The 22851-nt window shown below is 41.7% G+C and overlaps 1 protein-coding gene across 12 annotated transcripts in view; it reads left to right on the top strand.

The window, feature by feature from the left end:
- The window catches only part of PIKFYVE (phosphoinositide kinase, FYVE-type zinc finger containing), a 72945-nt gene that overhangs the window by 9719 nt on the left and 40375 nt on the right, over nt 1-22851 (top strand). For 7 of the 12 annotated variants that reach the window (XM_082313798.1, XM_082313796.1, XM_082313788.1 and 4 more), the window contains 9 exons: nt 2185-2303; nt 5109-5280; nt 6019-6226; nt 9416-9505; nt 12655-12793; nt 15411-15568; nt 16379-16490; nt 18241-18388; nt 18900-19067. In XM_082313798.1, coding sequence (XP_082169924.1) covers nt 2185-2303; nt 5109-5280; nt 6019-6226; nt 9416-9505; nt 12655-12793; nt 15411-15568; nt 16379-16490; nt 18241-18388; nt 18900-19067 — 1314 coding nt within the window. The other 5 variants (XM_082313797.1, XM_082313799.1, XM_082313789.1 and 2 more) reach the window with 5 other exon arrangements.

Below are 22851 nucleotides of genomic sequence, written 5' to 3' on the forward strand. Positions count from 1 at the left end.
TTAATTTTATTTTAAAAACCCAATTTGTTGTGTGTAATTTTAATTGTGGCTGGTGGGGTGTGTGGCTTTTTGTGTGTGTGGTTTTTTTGTTGGGTTTTGTTTGTTGTTTGATTTGTTTTTTTTTAGTAGCATATACTGAGTTTGTTGCTTCAGGAGCACTAAAAAGGCTTACTGCTACTTAGATGTGTAAGTGTGGTCAACCCTCTTGGGGTCAAATCAAAAAAAGATGTGAAATCTCTTCAGAAGTGCAACTGATGGCAGTTGGGATGATGATGTAGGCAAAGCAGGAAAAATACTCTCATAGTTTCCGTGTTTGTGGAAGGGAACATGAGTTTTGCAGATTTAATGGTGAAATAAGGAAATACAGTTACAATGCTGAAAACATATACATCTGTAAATCGTGAGTGCTTTAACTGAGAAAATGGCTGTGGTGTTTATAGTAATTGAATTTGGATCGGGAATAAGAGTTAACCTAAGATACATGTGAATTCTTTTAGAAGGATGGTGTTTTAGACACAGTGTGTCCTGTACTGCAGGAACAATGACTTCTTACATTCTTGCTATACAGTGTGTTTTCCCCCAGAAAGGGAGAAATCACATAGTTGAAAAGGAAGAGAGCCAACTGAATTTTAATATGATAATTGATCAACTTCTCTAGTATAAACAGGTTAGCCATGTGCTCCTACTGCTGATGGCATGCTTTTTCTAATGTAGATGATACCCTTTTGACATTCTTTTATGTAACACAGAAAAGCACATTTAACTAACAAGAGGACCAGTGTGGAGTTACCCATGGCATTTCCTCAGTGCTGTGTATGTTCATACTTTGGGAATCACTTGCCTGACAAGATTTGTAGCTAGTTAGGCAGGAGGCCTGATAGTAATTTTTTGAATTGAAAGCAACATTCCTGGAAAGAAGATATTCTTGAATTCAGAAGTTACAGCAGGAAATCCAGGAAGTAAATGCAGCGTAGATCTTGTGAGAGAAGTAAGGAGGAGGCAAAGGTTTCTATGGTATTATCAATGTTTTCTTGAAATATTAAAGTCCATTTAATCACCATAAAATACTCAACTAGGTACTGTCCAAAAGTATATTTGTTTGATTTTTTTTAAAAAAATAAATTCCAAGTGGCTAGCCATAGAACTGGGTTTAAGCACTGTAGAGTCTCTTTAAAATCATCTCTGGTTATGGATTCTTTGTTTTACATAGGTCATTAAGCAGTTATATGTGGGTTGATTAACTAAAAATGTCTACTGAGAACCTGAAGAGGAGTCACGGAATCCCACAGTTTTAATCACATTACTCTAAGGGTTTTGATCTGCTGCACACAAAGGAATAGCCTAGTTGTTACTGCACGGCAACAGTTAACGCGCTTCTGCTGGTGCTGTCAGCATTCCTGCTGACATCAGTGATATCTACAGCAGTAAACAGAAAGCAGCCATGTCTGTTCTTCGTGTACTAGGAGGAATCAAAATAAAATGCTAGTCAGATGGAGAGCAGCGAAGCTGGTAAGGAACTTTAAACTGTTCAGAAAAGTTGTTGATGTAGAAAAGTGACTCTGAAAACGCTTAAACATTCAGGTAAATACAGCACTGTGTTTGCAGATCCTTCTGGAGAGAAGGATCCTATTTGTAACTCGTACAGCAGTGCTTCAAAGTAATCTAGTGTTTTATAGGAAAGAAATTAACTGCGTTACCTTTTTGTTCAGGAGTCTCTTTGCTATAGAGACTTGCTGTAGTCATTTATAAATAAGTTCAGGTTAAGGCATTGACTTATACCAGTCCTAGAGTGAATGTGAATATTGTTGCAATTATTTTGTAAGTATTAATATCCTGGAGGGCATTTTAAAATGAGACTTCAGTGCTTTCTAAAAGACTATTACAAGTTTCATATAGTAGGTTGAAAATCACTTCTTTAAAAGATGTTTTCATTCTCTGAGAACCTAAATTGGTTCTTTTAAACACAGAGGATGGTATTTAAAATGTCAGTCAAAGCAAGCTATCTGGCATCAATCAGAAGCTCCTTTTGGGGGAGAAGAGTGCAAGGGCAAGAAGTGATACACCCTGTAACTTTGTAAAGTGCTTACGTATGTGAACATTTCTCCCTCTAATGGGGTTTTGTGTTGTGATGTGAATGTTGATGTATCATGGAAGAAATGAATACTACTCTCTCTTCCCTTCCAGACAATCGAAGGAAAGTGGAACCGCCTCTTGGAGGTCATGATCCTCGAACAGCAGTTCAGTTAAGAAGCCTCAGCACCGTTTTAAAGCGCCTCAAAGAAATCATGGAGGGGAAGAGCCAGGTACTTCTTCTGAGGGATTTGTAGGCCAAACTATCTAGAAACTGAACTGTTTACTGGGCTTCTCTGAGCTTCATTTTTAGATACATCACGGTTTTTTTTTTTTTTTCCAGATGTTTGAAGGATGAGTGAATAAACTCAAAAATGCTTCTGTGTGCAGGGGAAACAATTTAAGTTGATGCTGACTTTTGACATGTCAAACATCTGTCATATTGTGGGAATGAAACGTTGCAGTTGCTCAGCTTCTTGAACTTGGACCAGATGCTCTCATTTTAGACTTCTTCCCACTTCTGTATTACCTAATCTAGTATTACCTGATGGTTTTCTCCCATGAAGGCTAGCCACGGGCAGGTGAAACACATTGACTGTCACAAATAGTAATGAGAATTCTGAGGATGAATTAAATCTGCTACTTACTGTGGTAATAATTGGTCAGCAATATTTGCTTGAAAGGCTTGTTCTGTTAATCAGTTTTGATTCAGCTGGATAAGGGTCTGGTGGTTGCTACTGACTTGCTGATTTCACCTCCCTCTGCTGTGTTGCATGATGCCTTTAAGAGGAGGATCCAGTTGAGAAAAGAAGCCACAACTATTTATAAGTGTCAATATAAATAGCTGTGTCTTGGAGCAAGACCCGAACAGGAAAAGTGCATTTAATTAAACTGAATGAAGAGGAAAAAGGCTTTTAGCTTGGTAGCTTTTACAGGTAAACTTTGAGTAAACTCACTTAGCTTCCAGTACTATTCTGCTTGAGAGAGTAACTTTGCTGTGGTAAAAAGGGCCATATTTTTGAGGGTGAAACAAAAGCCTTTCATTGCAGTAAGCAGGGCATTGAGTGTGGCCCCTACTAATATTTCAGTTTGTGGCAGCTTCTGAAGGCCCTGGAGATTTTAAGACATCTTTGAAGCTATTGGAGAAGTGCTCAAACAGGCAGGATGCAGCAGTAAATTAGTACGTCTAGATTTTTCTCTGAAAGCGGTATGTTAGTTGTCAGCATGCTGACTTCTGTACAAATGGTAATGCATCACTGCCTTTGACGGCAGTTATGTCTTGCTTGAGTCACTCCAGGCAACAATTTCTTCTTACTGTGGACTGGTCTGTCTCTACAGGAGACCACTTTACTGTTGTAGAAAGTGTGTGTCAGATCCTGGAATGTACTGCTCTAATCAACCTCTGTTGCTAATGGAGGCCAGACTTCTGTGCTGAACCCTTCCTTGTAGGCTGTTCTTGTCCTGAGTGTTGGCTCTGACTTGAACAAGGCAGAGGGCTGGAAGGTGTCACCAGCAATGGCTGTGTTTCTAAACACCCAGTCATGTGCAAATGGGGCAGAGGCAATGTGGGAGAGATGGTGGGCGGAGGCACTGCTGCTTGGAACAGCCACTCTCTATGTGGCAGAACCAGAGACTTGGCTTATCATGCAGAGCCGCAGCAAAACATGTTAATCGGCATCCCCTGTGGCTTTGCAGCAGTTCCTTGGCAGAGCTCTTCACAGCAGCTTTCCCTGCTTGAAGCTTAGTGTTCATCTTAAAAATTTCTAGACTCTCTTGAACACTAGACTGCCTTGAGCAGTCTTTGACCTCTTTCTGTACGAGTTTTCTTGGGTGAGGACAGCATGGAATTGTTGTCTTGTTGATCATAGCTGTTTTGGTCTCAAAATTGGTCTAGCAGCTATGTCAAACTTCACTTTGTGAACATGCAAAAATAAACCTCAAATCAGGGTATGCTTTTTTTGGTTATGTGAAAATCGGAGTACGGATCACCTTTCTTCTCTGTGGTTACTCTCTTCTCAGGTTGTTTTGAGAAAAGTCTTGCAGCACTTTCTCTTCCTAAGAAAAACCCAGAGTATTCAGTCCCTCTGAAAAAGCTTAGTGCCAGAATTGAACTCTAGCAAAGAGTGTTTCACAGTCAGAGCTGTCATGTGACCATTAGCAGTTGTCTCCATCCATGGTAATTGTAGCTGATGTGCTCAGAATCATAATTGAGATATTTGTATTGCTCTGTTTATAGCTACAACACCAAATGGAAGTTTTAACTCTTTGTTTTCAAGTCTTAAAAACAAGACAAAAATTCCTGTGGCTGCACCCATGCTGTAAATTGGTATATGTTGTTATCTGCTGGATGCGTATTCCACAGTTGTCGTCACAAAGCAGTTAGCCTGGAGTTTTGAAAGAACATCAGTCTGGGACACAGGCTTTTACAACTGTTTACTGAGGTTTTGAAGAATTTGATCATACAACAAAACTTTTTACATGTATCTATAATCCTTTCAAAGTACATCCCGGTATTAGCTGTTGAAATGATCTTCCTGCACTGATAATTCCTGGTAACTTGATTTACCCCTGGACAACAGCTTCAACTAACGTGTGGGTTTTGTTTTTTGGTGTGTGTTTTTTTGTTTGGTGTTTTTTTTTTTTTTTTTTAAACTGTGCTAGTTGAGGGCCTGTCATGTGCTAGGGGTAAATGAGAGGGAAGAACAATCAGTACTTCATATGTTTGTTTCTTCTTGACCTTTATCTACAGCTCATGATAGTTTTTATCTGGTTTGCTTCCATCTTGGGTCAAGAAGGCAAGGGCTTACTAGATTTATTCTGACTGTTAAGAACTCTCTCAGCCTTCCGGCTCCCTATAAAACCCCATGAAAAATTCTTTCTGTGCATGTCTGTACTTACACACAAGAGTGTGTACACACACACACATATATGAATATATGAAATTGTCCTTTTCATGTGCACAGTCTACAAAGCAATCATGAATGTAAACATGCTTTTTTATTTACAAGGAAGTTTTTCTTTGCTGCCTTCCCTTGTAGGACAGTGACTTGAAGCAGTACTGGATGCCTGACAGCCAGTGCAAAGAATGCTATGACTGCAGCGAGAAATTCACCACCTTCCGGCGGAGGCACCACTGTCGACTTTGTGGGCAGATCTTCTGTAGTCGATGCTGCAATCAGGAAATCCCTGGAAAATTCATGGGCTACACAGGTAGGGTTTATCTGTTGAGAAGCAGAACATTCTCTGTGTGCTCAGCTCTGTTTGGACTACTGCATTTTAGATTCTGGTATCTGCTAGAGAATGCTGTACAGGTCTCTAGTGGGCTTAGAAATAAGCAAAAAGAATCACAGGACCTAATTCTACCAATTTCTTCATGAACAATGGTGGATTATGCCGTGCCTGCTTATTTTTACCAACACTGTCCATGATGACAAAACAAATATGGCCACTATTTAACGAGGTTGTTCACTACAAAAAGTGTACTCAAGTAAAAGCTGCTCTTAATAATGGTAGTTTTAAAAAGTAATGAGCCACATGTTCTAATTGAGGGTGAGGGAAACTCTTTCAAATACCAATTATCAAACTCTAGACATCTCCTGATGTAGATAATGATTTCCAGACATCAGCTGGTATGTCCCGTCTACTGGCTACTGTTGTACCATGATTTCATTGTACCATGATTTTCAGTGCTCTCTCTCCCTGCCCCTGCAACCTGTCCCTCTCTTACCGATCATGTGTTAATGCATCATTTGACTTGGAGAAATTCCCTGAGTGTATAATTATCCAGGGTTTTGCTCTTTAAGGGAATATGAGAACTAGACTTAAACATGCAAAGAAGTTTTGAAACAGGAAATCCTTCTTTTCCTACCACTACACGCCTCTGATCCTGTAGGAACAGAGTACTATTTGTTCCTGTTCACTTACACTCTCTGGTTCCCCTTTCCATAGGGGATCTCCGAGCCTGCACTTACTGCCGCAAAATAGCCTTAAGCTACGCACACTCCACAGACAGTAACTCCATTGGGGAAGACTTAAACGCTCTGTCAGATTCTGCGTGTTCTGTATCAGTGCTGGATCCTGGCGAGCCACGCACGCCAGTTGGGAGCCGTAAAGCTAGCCGCAACATCTTTCTGGAGGAGGATCTAACCTGGCAAAGGTAAAGTGAATGACTTCATGCTGAGTTCAGAGTCTTAACTATGTTTTCAGGCTGACACCTGCCTAGACAAAAGCTGGTGGTTTCCATCTATGAAACTTAGAAGTATATCTCCTGTAAAAAGAATCTAATCCTGTGCTTGCTTCTAATATTCTTTTCAAGTTGAAATGTGGAAACTTTTCTAGTGGAGTTTTAAATTATTTGCAGTCCTTCCTATAGCCTGTTGAATCAGTGATTGTATGCCAGTGACAGAGCAGGCTTTTACCTTCAGAGTTTAAAAAGACAAACCCAAAACCCATCCCTTCTAACTACTAATGTATCAAAAAGCAAGTCAATATAACACTGATGCTTTACCTATCAGGTTTTGGATTGGAAAAAAGAATATAAGAGATGCTCTCTGTGTAAATAAGAGTGAAATGGTGGAAGTAACCACCTGTTTCAACTGAAGTGGGATTGAAAGGACAGCTGTAAAGGTTCTCTGATCTCCTTTCAAAGTATATTTCTTCTTATTGCTGTCGAATGAGGGGATCTTTATTTCTGGAAGATGAACAAAAGAACACTGTACTTCTCAAGTGGTATGTAAGTTAATATCTGAGGACCTTGATTTAATTTAATGTGTGAAGAAATAATCAGATGTGGTATTTGTGCTTATTTCCCTAAAAACAGAAGAACAGGCAAGTGTGAAACTACTGAGGAGGTCTTGAGTCAGAGCCTTTCTTTAACTGAGGGGTAGTGTTAGTGATGTGCTTCTCTCAGCAGAACTCTTCTAGTGGTTCTGATAGTATTAAAAGAAAAACCTCAAAAACAACTGTCTTCAGAAATACCCTGACTCTTGCTTTGCATGTTGCTTTTCAGAGTGTGGTGCTCCTGTATGGGAGCAATTAAATAATCAGCTTTAGGCCTAAATAAAGTACTTCTGGTTTAATGTCATGGTCATCTAAAGCAGTAATGTTGCAATGCTTGGGATAAATATGATCAAATTTTGAATTAGGTAATAAGTATGTGCGCTCGGAATGCTTCTTTTCAGGTGTACAAAATAATAGAAGGTATCATTAGATCTGTCTTCTGATGTGTTATTGCTATCTTTATTATGGCAATTCAACAGCTTGTAGACGTGAACATGTAAAGAAAGTATTTATATCTTTATTTTGGGCAGCTTGTAGCAGTTGAGGAAAATACTGCCAATTCTTGAAAGGCTGATAACTCTTTCTATTCTAGAACACTTAGTCTTGTTGGGAGGCACTGACTAAACATGGGCTGCTTTTGTGTGTGTGAGGGAGAGAGATTGAGATTAGGTAGTTTATTATTGCTTTAGGAGGGTAAAAATTTTCTTCAGTGCTTGTTGCTCTTAAAATGTAAAACTTTGCAGTGGCCTACAGTGCTTTTTTTAATACTGCATTTGGTAAGTTCCTGATTGACCTTCAGAGATTTAAACCCAAGACATTGAACTTAAACGGCACCACAGTGGAAAGTGGCAACTCGCAGCTTCATGATGGAAGCAAAGGTGTTTTGTTGTTGTTGTTGTTTTGTTTTTTTTTTCCCTAATATGTGGCTTCTGGGTGAGAAGTAGTTTGCTTCAGGAGAAAACTTGGGAGTTGAGTCTCTTCCCAAAATAACACATCTGAGATAAGGCTCTTGCTTCTCCTGCTGTCATATGCTGCAAAGCAGTGAGTAAAGCATTTAGGGGAGTGATGCTGTATTTATGTGTCTGACGTTGCTCTGTTCTTTGAGGAGTTGGAACATAGAGGCATGGGCTCCTGCCTTAACTAACTTGAAGGGCCGTGTCCTTTAAAAGTGAAGGAGTGGTGTACTCTGGGCAAGTACACCTACTCAGGCAAAGTTGTATTGTGTATATTTTCTCACAAAGAGCATTTGTTGTGCTAGTAACATGTCTACATCCCAGAGCACAGCCAGTACGGCTGTATCAGTTGGAGTGTAGTGGCTTATATCTGATACTTTTTTTTTTTTTTTTTTTTTTTTTTTTTGCCAGTAGGAATTTACATTGATGGGTACGAACATCTGCTCTTCTTCCTCCTGGGGCTGAAGGAAAAGGATGGCAAAGGTGATAGTGATCAGGTTTTGGTTGACAGCTGGCTGAATATGAGCCAGCAGTATGCCCAGGTGGCCAAGAAGGCCAATAACACCCTGGCTTGCATCAGAAATAGTGTGGCCAGCAGGACCAGGGAAGTGATCGTCCCCTTGTACTTGGCACTGGTGAGGCCACACCTTGACTGCTGTGTTCAGTTTTGGGCCCCTCCCTTCAAGAAGGACACTGAGGTATTGGAGCGTGTCCAAAGAAGGGCAATGAAGCTGGTGAAGGGTCTGGAGCACAAGTTTTATGAGGAGCAGCTGAGGGAGCTGGGGTTGCTTAGTCTGGAGAAAAGCAGGCTGAGGGGAGACCTTATAGCTCTCGACAACTACCTGAAAGGAGATTGTAGCGAGGTGGGGGTCGGTCTCTTCTCCCAAGTAACAAGCGATAGGATGAGGAAATGGCCTCAAGTTACACCAGGGGAGGTTTAGGTTGGATATTAGGAAAAACTTCTTCACTGAAAGGGTAGTCAGGCACTGGAAGAGGCTGCCCAGGGAAGTGGTTGAGTCCCCATCCCTGGAGGTATTTAAAAGACGGGTAGACGTGGTGCTTAAGGACATGGTTTAGTGGTGGACTTGGCAGTGACAGGTTAACGGTTGGACTTGATGATCTTAAAGATCCTTTCCAACCTAAACAATTCTATGATTCTAGGTTAAACAATTGCAGAAGGTTGTCAGGCTATCTTGATAAAAGCTGTCTAACAATAGCTATAGATAGCATTGCTTGGATTGCAAAGATGATGTGTTGGGGAGATGGGGGCAATGCCTCTACCTCCAAAGCAAGTAATAGCAACCTGTAAGGAGGGAGGATGTGTAAGAAAGGGATATAGGGGAAGAGGGTGGGAAGGCAGGATAATACAAGAAGTGGGAAGAGGCTGTATTGTCCAAGACTTGAGTCTGAAGCGAGAAGACTTGAGCACTGTCCTCCAGATATCATTGGCCTACAGACAGGGAAAGATTTCCCTATTCCCTCATTGATTTAACAATCATGGGTGTGAATGAGAGGTAACATGATAATTAACTGTATTTTAATTCCAGCTGATCTGATGCTGCTGCATGTGGCAAATCTCTCAAACATCTCTAACACGCTTCTTTTCCTTGCAGTTTGATTCACCCAGACTCTTCAACTACCACGTTGTCAGCACGCCTCGGGTCTGTGCAGGAGGATGCAGGGAAGTCGCCAGCTAGGAACAGGTAAACTAGTGATGTCTGAGTATTTTCTGTTCTGGATGCACACCTAGCACACTCTTCACTGTAAAGCCTCTATTTTGGGTCTTGTTTTTACTGAGCATGCTGTTTCATGTCTAAAATGGGACACCCCATTACCCATACATAATGGTAAGGAAAGACCATTTATGTACATATTCATATTAATAAATGTACTACTTTTGAGGAACCTGTAGTTTGCTGCTGAGTCAGGCAAATAAAGGTGGTGGTGAAGAGGGCAGAAAAGGAAAGAGGTGGCTAAGAAAGGCAGGGTTCTGAGGAAGCTGAAGAAAAGGGAGTAACAGAGACTTGGTAATGGGAGGCAAAGACTGAGGTCATGGAGGAGCAGAAGTGTTGTTTTTGTTTGTTTGTTTTGTGGGTTCCCCTCCCGCTGCATCTGCTCCCTCTGCTCTTCCATTAAGAATAATCTCGTTTAAGTTACCAGGCTTTCTTAAGCTAAAATCCCATCATAGCTCTTTATGCAAGAGTGCTGGAATGAACTTGGAAATGTTAATAAGAGCTGTAGTGTAAGTTGTGAATGCTTGAGCTTAATCCCACTAAATAGGCTGGTATTAAAAGAACAAGTAATTTCCACTTCACAGTGCTTCTGCTATGGTTCTGGTTACGTACTTCCATTATGGTTAAATTGGGGAAATAAAGGTGAGGCAAGGATACGAGGAACGGAGCAAAGATAGTCCAAATTTCAATGTTGGAGTCAGGAGACATTCAGAGAGTTCTTTGCATTGGTGTTACAGGAATGCAGAATGTTTAGTAATTCGGAGGGATCTGGCAGGACCAACAAAGACTAGGGAACTCAGCTGAGAAGGATGCTGGGTGTGCCTTTCAGGGAAGGGACTGCTTGGAGTCTTTATCTTCTGTGTGATGGGGATGGTTTGGAGGAGATGCACACTGACTGTACAGCTGGAGAACCAAAGATCTCACCTAGGGGGAGTAAAATACTGGTGAATAAGCCAGTACCAAAAATCAATTCTGAGCAAACATGGCAAGGAATCCAGAGTTAAAAGTTCAATGCTAAATAACTGCAGTGACATCAAGAAGTGTCTGAAACCTTGGTGATGCTCTCTTGCTTCCTATTTGGATTGATGTTGTCTATTTTAAAAGGCTTTTGCTGTTTGCTCACACATGCAGTAGTTGGAGGGTTCCAAGCTGGACTTGGCAGGCCCAACTGCTCATTCAAGTTAAAATTTAACTCTCTGACTATTCATGGCCTCACCATAGTACTCCTGTCTGTTTGAGAAGTAATGACGAGGTATAACCTATCTCTGTCAAAATTCTGAACCTGTGGAAACAAAGCTATTGGCTTTGGGCTAAGCAATGCTAGCCTTGAGATCTTCTCAAAGCAGCTGTAGATGTTTCTTTGAGGCAAGCTTGACCGTGCCTCTTTCTAGATGAGGTGAAGCAAAAAAGATGCAGGTTGAGTGCATTTAGATGCAGGTAGCAGAAGTTACTTGGTATTACTTGTTTTCCCTGTGGGGGGGGGGGATATGTGTTGGTTTTTGCTCAGACTGATTATTTATGGGCAAAAAACAGCACAACAGTCAAGTGTTGCAAGCAGAGGGATTTGAACTTCTCCTTTGCAGGTCCTTCTAAAGGACAGGGATTTTCATTACAAAATCTCCCCCTCTGTTTTTAGAAAAGATAAATACAATAAAGTCCGAGATGTAACTGGTGATGATAAAGACACAGATACGAAATCTGACTGTTCTAACTCTTGCTTAATGCCCTTTTACACAAATTAAAAATCCCTGCTGCTTACAGGTAGGTGGCACAGTTAAAGCAGCTGTTGCAAAACAACTGGGAGGAGTGCTTAATGATGGACTTTCATGTCAGTCTCATCTTCCAAATAAGAATGCTTTCTGTTAAGCTGTATAACTCTGCCAGTTCTAACTTTGTTTAACTTGAGAGCAAGAGAACTTAGATGTATATGGATGTAGTGCCAACATAGTTTCCTTCGATTCTGTATAAATGACTAAAAAGGATGTAACTAAAACCCTTTGTCAGCCCAGTATTCCTCCTCAAGAGAGAGAGGAAGAAAAAGCAGTGATTTTGAGACTTGTACCTTCAGTGCCTACTTCCTTGCAGTACAAAGGCTGAAATAGGGTGGCATTGCTATTTCATGCCTGGGCTCAGCCACATCATCCATTGAGAAAATCAGAGTGTCTGTTAGCCTGTGAAGTTATCTGAGTTTTATTCCAAAGACTAGAGGCTGGTAATGGTTGTCATCACTGAGACTGCTGTAAGCCTCTTGAGTCAGTTCAGCATTGGCATTTTGAGCTTCCCCGTTGCTCTATGCAGAAGCATTTTCCATCCTCACTCCTTAGAGCGCTGTTAGCAGGAATAGCTTACACTGCATGCTTTTTGCTGCTATGTGATGGGAAGTTGGACTCTGGTTATTCAGAGGCTTAGTCTAGTTGTGGCATATTGGAGCAGAGGGTATCTGGAACTTGTATTTGCATTTGTAGCTTTGCAATGATTATTGCAAAATGGTGTGTTTGTACTGGAGTGCATAGCCAAGATTTCCTAACAGCTGGGTTGAGATCAGGTGGATGCTCCATATCGCAGTACAAGGAAAATTGCCAGCTGGAGTGACCTCCAGCTTCAGCAGACAGTTTAGCCACCCTGGGGAGCAGATGCTTGAACTTCCAGACTCTGAAAGCTGTCAGCCATATATTTCAGAGAGCTGAGGAGAAGGAATTTTAAATGGGTCAAGGACAGGGGGAATCTCAGTGCCCTGTTACAGGGATCCTGGTGCTGTCTGCCCTTGCTGGCATCTTTCCTCCAAACTGTTGGAGCTTCTAATTACCCAGCATCCCATCCCTTCCCCAGTCTATTTAAATGCAGACATATATGAATTGCCGTGCCTAAACTTAGTTCTAACTGCTTCCTACAAAGAGCTTTACAAAAGTTTGTGTTTAACTTAGATGTTCCAAAGCAATATGCTTGCTCCCTAGGGATCCTTTCTTCTGTTGACGGAAGAGGAAGCTTTAAGCAGTAAGTCTGTACTGAGGAGAGTGAACAATGTCACAGGCTTGAGTTCCTTTTTAGATCAATGCCTGCTGTGGTGAAGCACGACACAATGAACACTTACACTTCCATTCTTCTCTCTTCCACTACAGATCAGCCAGCATCACTAACCTGTCACTGGATCGGTCAGGTTCACCAATGGTGCCTGCCTATGAGACATCTGTCAGCCCCCAGGCTAGTCGCACACATATGAAGGCAGAGACCAGCGAGGATGAGCGCAAAATCCTTCTGGTACCTTTCAGACTTCTGTTTGTCTTGCTCTGTGAAGGCGATGAAGTTCGCTTTTATTCTGTCTTGCTACCTTTAAAGGCTTTTGTCTGAGCACTCTTACCCGGACCCCTCCTCCAGGTGGTGCAGGGATGGAAAAATATTGATGCTGCTTTGGACACTTCCATCTTCCTGAAACAAATCATAGTTTCATGTGATGTTTGCATAAGGTGTTTAAAGTTTTAGTCTTGGGAAGTGTGTTACGCAGTGTGGAGTTGGTGTATGGTGGCTCCTTGTGAGTTAAACCTATCATGGTTGCAGCTGTAACACAATGTCCAGATTCCATATTTCTTCAAGTTCAGATTTTCCCATTCATAGGCCACATAGTCAGAAACTTTAAATGGCTGCTTCCAAATGGTTACACCATGATGAATGAGTTAAAGCTGTTACAGCTTATTGGGCCAAAACATAACTTGGCCCCTCCCCTTGTTTGCAGAATAAATATAACATTTTGTAGAAGGCTGTAGTGACGTACTTGTTCAAAGAAAAATCAATATGCAGCAGTGTTCTGTGTAATCCTATTATCCCCTCCCCACAGAGGCGATGTTGTAGGTGGCAATTACTGTACAATGTTCAGTAGAAAACAATACTTCTTTTCTTTGAGGGAGGGGAAGTGTTTCCAACAAATGGGGCAGAAAAGATGCAGAGAAGGGAAAGGAGTGTTTTTCACATTAAAAGATTCGAGATTGCTCCCCATTGCCAATTTAAAATCAGGAAGGCTAATTTTTGTGTTGTCAGGTATTTGCCTGCTGTCAGCAAAATGCGTACAAGTATTCCTGAAGGTGCAGGAACACTCTAGTTCCTGTTCAGTTGCACAGCTCCTTTCAGGGTGCTCTGTAAATGGATAACCACATGAGGGAGAAACATTTTTAAGGCACATCTTTATACCACCCTGCCCCGTGTCTGCATGTTAATGCAGGAAAAATGAAATTTAGAATGCTATAAACACAACTTGGACCAAGATGATCAAGTCCCAGTGCACTTCAGCTTCAGATTGTTTAATTTTTTTGTCTGTTTCCTTCCTTGGTGGAGAAGAGAATTGGTAGTATCGCTTCTGTTTGTGTAAGAGCAGAAGATGCAGTGTCAATTAATGTAGGATTTTCTGTGAATTCTTACTGTTTGTTTAATGCCCTTAGCATGTGGAGCTGACTCTGTATCAGGAGTTAATTTAAAGCTTAACATATTCCATTAAGAAGACTTATGAACTTTGCTCATGAAATAAAGGCGGGGGGGATGTACATACGCTGGTGTAAGCACATACTTCTGTGAACTAGAGGTCAAAATCCTTGAGTTGAAAGGATTTGCTGTGTTCTGCCAGTTTGTCCACTTTACTGAATTCACCGTGTGAGTTAAGGGTAAACTACAAGGCAGCTGAACTGTGGAATTGCCAGTTGCATCAAATCTTGTGATCCCATGAAGTGTTCCGTTACTGATCCATTTGACTCCTGGTACATAAGGGAAGCTGCTGACGTTGGCTTTAGGATAATACCCAGGACAGCCACCGCTGGAAATAAAAGCGGTCCAGTAACAGAAGTGGAGCAAAACTCTTGGATCTCACGGCACCCTTGGGAAAGTGCAATAACGTGGGTCTGGCAGTTAACTGGAAAGCTGAAACTAGTTAAAATGTAATTAAAGCTTTTTTTTCCTCTGTTACACAAAAATAGAATGAGTGAGGCATTTCAGAAAGTGAGCTGCAGTGTCTCTTCTCCACCCCTTGGGGTGCTCTGTTGCTCTCAAAATAATCCCAGGTCCCAGTTTCCACTCTGCAACAATGGATTGTGCTGTGCCAAGCCAGGGTGCGTATGGGAAAGCAAAAGGGGCCAGGTGCAGAGACACAGCTCAGTTTGGATGGAGTTGGCACACATGCTTAACAGGCCCGAAAATAAGTTTGAGGTATAGGCTGAAGTGTTCCAAGTGGTGAGGGGGAGAGATCCACAGAGTCAAAAATGGTTAATTGAGTTGGGAGGGGTACACACCTTCTTTGCTTCGTGGCCAAAGCTAGCAGTGTTTAAAAAAGGCTTGCTACTGGACAATAAAAAAGGAATCCTTAATAAGAAATGGTGTCTCAGAACTTGAACATAGCAGTGTGCGTTGCTGTGTCAAGTACTTGCTTTATATCTGGGCTTGATAACAGACTAGTATGCTTCACAAAGCCTAGGTTGAGCACAGATTATATAGAAAAACCCCCTTCCAAGGATGAGTTTTCATTGTCCTCTACATTTACACACACCACATGAATTTGAGAATAGGGTGCAAGAGGGCAGTAGTGAGGACATAAGTATCTTGTAGGCAGTACAAAATCTTGCCACATTAAAAACAGAAACCCCTTAACTCTGAGGGTACCCACTTTGTTTCTTCCTTGTTCTCAACTTTATATAAAAGGAAGGATATAAGGAGCTGATCTCGTGTCTGTTTGCTGTTTGTGTTTGCACCTTTTCATAGGTTGTGCAGAATGGCTTAGATTTTATGCCTGTTTGTGGAGGACTCTTGATCTAGAACCTGATATGAGGGCCCAGGCTGATGCCCTTGAAACCAGTGCTAAGGTCAGACTAGTAAGTAACTTGCACATCTCCCTGTCCAGGACTCAGTCCAGCTGAAAGATCTGTGGAAGAAAATCTGCCATCACAACAGTGGGATGGAGTTTCAGGACCATCGGTACTGGCTGCGGACACATCCCAACTGTATTGTGGGAAAAGAGCTGGTCAACTGGCTCATCAGAAATGGGCACATAACCACAAGGTAACGCTGATGCTTTAGGACAGCAGGTGTCTTCTGTTTCTGTGACAGGAGGTTGTGAATTTTAGCTGATACAGGGTATCTTAGACTGCAGAGATAGACCAATTGCAGGGAGATGAGAAAGAAAGTTCAGGTCTCTTCTTCACTGCCTACCAAAGCAGGTAGGGTTCTGACTTTGTGTGACCCAAAACAACAGGGTGCGGGAGCTGTCTGGTTTGGGAGCTGGTGTGGGAGGCAGCTTGTGGGACAAGTATCACTTAAACAGTTGGAGAACAGTGAGTGTATTACAAAGACTGTCCAAAAATGTTCAGTGATACTCCAAAGGGCAAGTCTGCCCCTGGGATGGGAGATCACTAGTAGTTTGATAGCTAAATTTCTGGTGGGTCTGGCAGGCTCTTAACCTTGTAAGTGAGTGTAAAGAATCTGGTGTATTGAACTATGTGAGAGGGGGATAAAACTGAGATGGTTCTTAAGTGTAGAGCAACAGTCCTCACTCAGCAGAGATGCTCCGTATGTATAACTCAAGCTAACAATATTGGAGGAGCACAAACAATATGTCTTAATCATCTGTTGGACACCTCAGCTGAGTTTAGAGTACTGGCAGTCTCTTCATCTAGCTCTGTACTTGAACCAGTATACTCCGCTGCTTCCCCACAATATTTTAAATAGTGACTGATTAAACATGGCAATGGGATACTGATGAGTCAAATAGTGCATAGCAAATGACCCTTTCCTTTTGTAGCATGCTTGTACCATAAACCATGTGTATTTAGAACTAGACTTAGTAAACCATCTCTATTCTTACACCTCCAGGGTGCAAGCCATTGCAATAGGACAAGCATTGGTTGATGGACGCTGGCTAGAATGTGTCAGTCATCATGATCAGCTCTTCAGAGATGAGTATGCTCTCTACAGACCATTACAGGTAAGAGGAGTAGGGAAGCTATGGTTCTTGCTGGGTTTGGTGGCTGACTAGAATCTTTTCTAATCCTGTGCTTAGTGGCCATTGTATGTTTTCTAAATCAGCTCTCCTGTACAGAGAATTGGGGTCCAGGCCTCCTTCCTTAGTGGTTTAAAGCCTGAGGAAGCTGCATTTGCCCAGAAAGCTTTGGGCCTGTCTGTGGAGGATGAGTTGTTACATGTATTGCTGCCTAAAATGGAGGAAAGGGTCTCTAAACTAGGCCAGTGCCTCTCATGGTGGACATCTTCCATGGAGGCCTTGGAATGGCACAGTCTGTGCTTATGGCAGCTGTGCTATCATGTTCAGAATCTAGAATCTGTGTGCAATTACCGGTGATTGAGACACAATGGTGGTCGTCTTCTGTTTCAAAATTCCTTCTTTAAAAACTTCCAAAGAATGGATATTTTAGATATACAGTATTGGATCTTCTTATATATTGTATTGGTAACCACCTTCTGATCTCCAGTGATGGCAGTAATAAAGAATTCAGTACCTTAGCCACATGATACAAGATTGGGAGGGGGTCTTTGTCATGCCTCCCAGATAGGACTGGCTAGCTGAGGGGGAGGCAGGGAACCAGTGACCAGAGATGCTATCCTACCGTATCTCGTTGCAATCAGACTTGGGGTAGGAGCAGTCACTGGCATGACTGGTTGGATTGTTTTTTTAGCTTGAACAAGATATCTCTGTAGCTTCTCTATTACCTGAAAGCATTCAGTTGAGAGTCTTCTACGTTCTGCAGCTTCTCACAATAAAGAATGGCTCAGCTGTCCCATGGACATCAGTCAGAAAGCTTGCAGCCATTAGTGTCTTGTCTTCCTCGTGTATTTCAGCTCTTGGCCACAGTCACATGGTCTTCCACTGAGATTGGTCTGGGCTTCATCTGGCATCTCAGCTAGTTAACTGCACTGTTTCAGTTTGCTAGTGATAGCTTGCCCTTAACTAGCAAGTGCTTGTGGATCCCTGATTGTAACTATTTGTAAGGGGCTTATGTTATTCAAGGTTTAAAGCCAATTCTTGTTCTCACCAGCTGAAAGCACTGTCTGATCTCATTTCTCCTGGAGAAAGAGTCAGGAAAACCAGTGTTGTTGACTCAGTTGCTTGCTGTGCTCACTGTAGCCAAAGGAATGATAGTGAGAACCACCTCTTGAGGTGACTGGAGGCATCAGGATGGCTGATGGAAATTGCTTAGATGCTCTCCAGGTTCTCTGGTGCTCTAGCCAGGCTTTGTTTTGACACAGTAGCACCAGCTAGAGACTGACTTGTGAGTGAAACTCTTAGAGCTACTTTGGTCAGTCACAGAATTGCTCCAGTAACTTAGAATTAGCCTCCATCTTCTGCATGTGCTGATTTCTGGGCAAAGGATGTGGTCATCGCCCACCTTGGCTGGGAATAGGAAGCATTCAAAACTGCTTAGCTGGATGTGGTGACAGAAAATGTGCAGCAGAATAAACTTGTCCTTTAGTGCCACTTAGTCACAACTTGTGGGGAGGAGGCAGAGACTAAGCACGTGGGAAGTGTAAAGAAATACTTGTTTCCTGTCCCAAAGAGTTCCTATTTCATGCCAAGGGGGGTGGCTCTATGACTAAGCTGGCTCAGCCCACTGAAAGTATCCTCTAATTTTTAAAATGTCTGATCTGCATTTGTAGCAGGCTGCTTAATATTTCAGCAGAGCTTCACTTTAGCACGTTTTTTTTCCTTCCTTGTCTTCTAGAGCACAGAGTTCTCGGAAACCCCATCTCCAGACAGTGACTCTGTGAACTCTGTAGAGGGGCACTCTGAGCCATCCTGGTTCAAAGACATCAAGTTTGATGACAGTGACACAGAGCAGATTGCTGATGAAGGAGAAGATAACTTAGCCAGTGAGTTTCACCTGAGTCTTGTTCTCACCCTGCCTTCCTCCCTGTTATCCCCAGTCCTTCGGGACACAGTAGTTTAACCATGTCTTGCTTTGTGTGTCTGTGTGTATGTTTGTGTGTGTGTGCACATGGGGCTATAAGGATCTAAGCAATATAACCTATATCTATAACCTAGCTAGTCCTCCTGTTTCTTATGATGGATACAGTATTTTGTATTTAGTGGAACTGGTAAAGCTTCATACTTCTAACGGAGGAGAAGCATGTAAATTGCTGCCTTCTGTTTCTCAGGCAGACTTCTGCTTGATTGGGCCCTATAGTAATGCACTAAAGAATGCCCAATATGTCAGCACGCACACATGAAGATAAGGTTAGAACTATGAAAATACTGTATTCCTGTAGTATTGCACACTGGTCTTTATGTATTAAAGACAATTTTTCTCCTCTCCGGTACCCTCATGATACCCATTTGAACCCTTCTCCTCCCTGTATCTTCCCCGTTACCCAACACTAAAAGACTCCGCCAGCCCTAGCAAGCGCACTTCAGTCAGCAGCTTCCAGTCCACAATGGACAGTGATTCAGCCGCCTCCATCAGCCTGAACGTGGAGCTGGACAACGTGAACTTCCATATCAAGAAGCACTCCAAGTACCCACATGTGCCCCCTCACCCTGCCGACCAAAAAGGTATGAGGTAGTCACCAGCAGGAGTTGCACATGATGGAGAGCTGGGCCCTAATAATACTGACCCATTTGGACACTACTTTTGTAGCTGTCTTACAGAAGGGGAAATACAATATTTAGCTGGCACTCACTTGCAGTTTTGATGTGCTCACCTCTGAGGAGGCTCAGTAGACTTGTTTAAACACCTTCTCTGCAGAGTGTGTAACTTCCCCTGTGACTTTCTCTTTGCAGTTGAAGCAAAGTCTCCTGCCCATACATAATAGGGCAGATCCATATATACAGTTTCTGGCTAACTGGGGTGGAAAAACAGTCTGTACATAAACCAGTTTGATATTTGTCTCTACGGTTTGAGATTAAACTGGAAAAGCAAGCAAGAAAAAACAAACAAACAACAAACAAACAAAATTAACTTGGAAGAGCTCTGTGCTGACTTTTAATTGTACCTTAATAAGCTTACATTTGACAGAAGAATTTTACTGATGAGCCATAAGGCCTAACTTAATCCATATATGTAACATTTGTTCAAAAGAGAACATCCACTTAAGTGAAGTAGGAAGAAATCAAATACTCAGTGTTGAAGACTTCTTTTGAAAAAAAATTTTTTTTTCTCCTAAATAAGTACTAAATTGAAAAACTCTAACTATAAGCAAAATCCTTATGGAAAAAATAATGTGTCTGCCTGTTGACAACTGCATTCTCTAAATTGGACAAGGTCTGACTGAAACCAGGGCTTGCCACTGGCTTGGGTCTAGTATATTCTAGTTGCTTTACATGCTGGGTAGCAATTGATGTCTTTGCTTTGCTTCCTTAGGTTACATCAGCTTTGTAGACTTCTATCTTTGGCTACTTCTAAGGAATTTCTTATTCTTAATTATTGTTTCACCCCACCACTTCAGTATTTCCAACTTTAAAAGATGATCCAGTGTTAAATAATTTGGACTTCTAATGAATTCATCCTTCTATAAAGTCTAATGGATCTCTTCTGTTGTTGTGGATCAGAATGCAAGACTTACCTTATGCTTGCATACAGATTGCATTTCCTGAAACTGTGAAATGGTCACTGAAGAGAGTGAGGGAGGACAACTGGTCACAGCTGACTTTCAAAGTATGTTAGACATGGGGGAGAGAGTGAGGCAAATTAGAGGGGACATTTATCAGTGCCTATTGTAGTCACCTTTTGTTATTTGCTAAAAATATGTCTAGAAGAAGGGAAATCTAACTGCTTATTTTTTTCCCCCAAAGAGAGGAGCTGAGCAGGTTTGAAATGTGTGTTGATGTCAGATGACTCAAGAGTAGGGATGGGTTGTCAGCACTACTGACACACCAGCTCATTATTGGTTCACTTCAACTTGTTTCCAGCTCGTGCCCTAATGAAATGAAAAGCTAATGCATCTGAAGGGAAGGAAGGGTGTGGAGAGGGAGAATATATCAATGAATTCCTTTTAGGAAGGAGGGATGCTGGACTAAATGAGTTTGAAACAGGCCCAGGTGTGCTGCAGTATCCTGTGAATTTACAGCTGTAGCAGGTTTATCTTTATCAGTGTGTGTTGGCAGTAAAGCAGGCAGTAGTCAGCTTGACTCTGGCCAGTACTAAAGGACTTCTAGAGTGATAGTCTTGGTTTCAGACGTATCTCAGTCTTTATCTCCTTATACTAAAAGCAGTACATGATGAAGGGGAAACGTAAGAGTGCCTACCTCTCTCGGAAACTGTTGACCAAATCAAGGCTTCTCATAGCCAGAACTGAAGCTCTTGTGAGAAAGATTTTGATGATGGATTGCTCAGAGAAGATCAGCAGAAGAGGCAAGTGGTGAGGGGACTGAAAGGAGAGAGATTTCTGCCTTTGAATTATATGTTGATAGCACTCTGCTATCTTTGAATCTCTGCTGACTGGTGTTTGTTATCTGTTCCTGAAATATGTGGTCTCTTAACCAGGTTATTCTGTAGAAGTGTAATTCGTAGTAGAAAACTGGGAACAATTCCTTTTAAGAGAATGGATTTCCCTTGAGGAAAAAGTATCAGTAATATGCCCAGAACTGGGATAGGGTGGAGGTGTGAGTCACTAAAATGCACTGTGGAGAGGTAGGTATTATCCTGCAGTTTTTTGAAAAAACTCTATCCTCTGCAAATACAGAGGACTTACTGTACATCTTTTTTTGGATTCCTGGTATGAGAGTCTCTAGAAGAAAGACCTAATCAGGGAGCAACAAGTTAAAATGAATGACAACATTTTCAATAGCAAAAAACACTTGGCAATAGGGAGACTGAAATTTCGTAAGTACTTAGATGTTTGTTATTCAAGGCCTTCAAAAAATAGGTGGGGAAAAAAACCTATAGTGCATACTGCAGTGCCTAGAGTAGTGAAACGGATGACTTCTAAAACTTTGTTCTGGAAATACTAAAGTTGGAGTGCAAAGACTTGTACCTTGTGTTCCTGATTTATCCTGGATATATTCAACAAAAGATGCCATTCAGGATGTTATGGAGTATCACAATGATTAGATAGCCAAGACTAGATAGTTAAGCTTCTATGTAAAATGAGACATGGTTATTTTAAGAACAGAGTACTTGATCAGCGACATGGTGTGTTTGCTGCTCTCAGGGTTCAGTAACTTCCCTATGACCATTATGGACACATGTATTTGGCTTGATTTCACTGGAATTGTCTTTTCTCCTTAGATTGGATGACAGTGACTTAATTTTCTTTGAAATAATGAAGTAACACTGAAGATCACACCCACTTTTTGAGGCTAGTAACTCAATTTCCTCACAACTGTGTAAATTGCAGTTATTGTGGGAGGAATGACAGGACAAAACATCAGTGCTAGCTGTGCAGGTCATAGAATCATAGAATCGTCAAGGTTGGAAAAGACCCTTAAGATCATCGAGTCCAACCGTTAACCTAACACTGCCAAGTCCATCTATACCATGTCCTCGAAGGTCAGCTTTGATCTAAGAGGTTAGTGGGTTTCTTCAAATGATTAAGGGATATGCAATTTCCACCAGTCACAGAGGTCAGCTGCTTTGAAGCAATGGCCTGTGATGTACCAGCTGTGCTTTAGAATGGAGTGGTTTGTATATAGTCTGAGTCTAATAGCAGGACTTCTTGTGATGGTATAGGCTGACTAATGTCTGGTGTGTTTCCATGAAATTCTAGTGACTCCAAGTTAGCTGGCTTGTAGTATCTTACAAGTGAGTATAGTGATTCATTTATAGTATCGTCTGCCGAAAGGCAATGGTATTTCATAGTATGTATCAAAATAGGAAACAAAGTAAGATTGCTTTCTGCATTTAAATTGGGGGAAGAGATTAAGTGACTTATTTTAAATGTGGGTTTTAGTTGCTGTTTTTACAGAGATACAGTTATCAATATGAGAAACTTTATTTTCTAAACTTTGTGGGAAATATGGGAAACTTTATTTTCTTGCGGCCGGATATCCTTGATCCTGGTAGCAGGTATTTTGGGTAGTTAGTTTTTGATGCCTGCGTCTAGTTAGGAGGGGCAAAGAGAAGAGGATCTGATTAACCATGACACAATTTCTTATCACCATGGCTTGCCAAGGCTTAGCATGCCGTTCCCAGGAGCCCTTTCGGTACACCTTCTTTTGAAAAGGTGCACCTCAGTTTTCAGTGGATATCTGTGGATACATGCATCCTTGTTTGTGTATCTAGAGGAAAAGCTGTGGTTGATGGCCAGTCTGTTTTGATGTTTAACCAGAGCAATCTGTAAAATGTATAAAATCTGTACCTGCCGGCTTCCATTGGAGACCTGTGAATCTCTGTGTGCAT

This window comes from Platalea leucorodia, assembly GCF_965183815.1.
Source record: "Platalea leucorodia genome assembly, chromosome: 5".
Lineage (NCBI taxonomy): Eukaryota > Metazoa > Chordata > Aves > Pelecaniformes > Threskiornithidae > Platalea > Platalea leucorodia.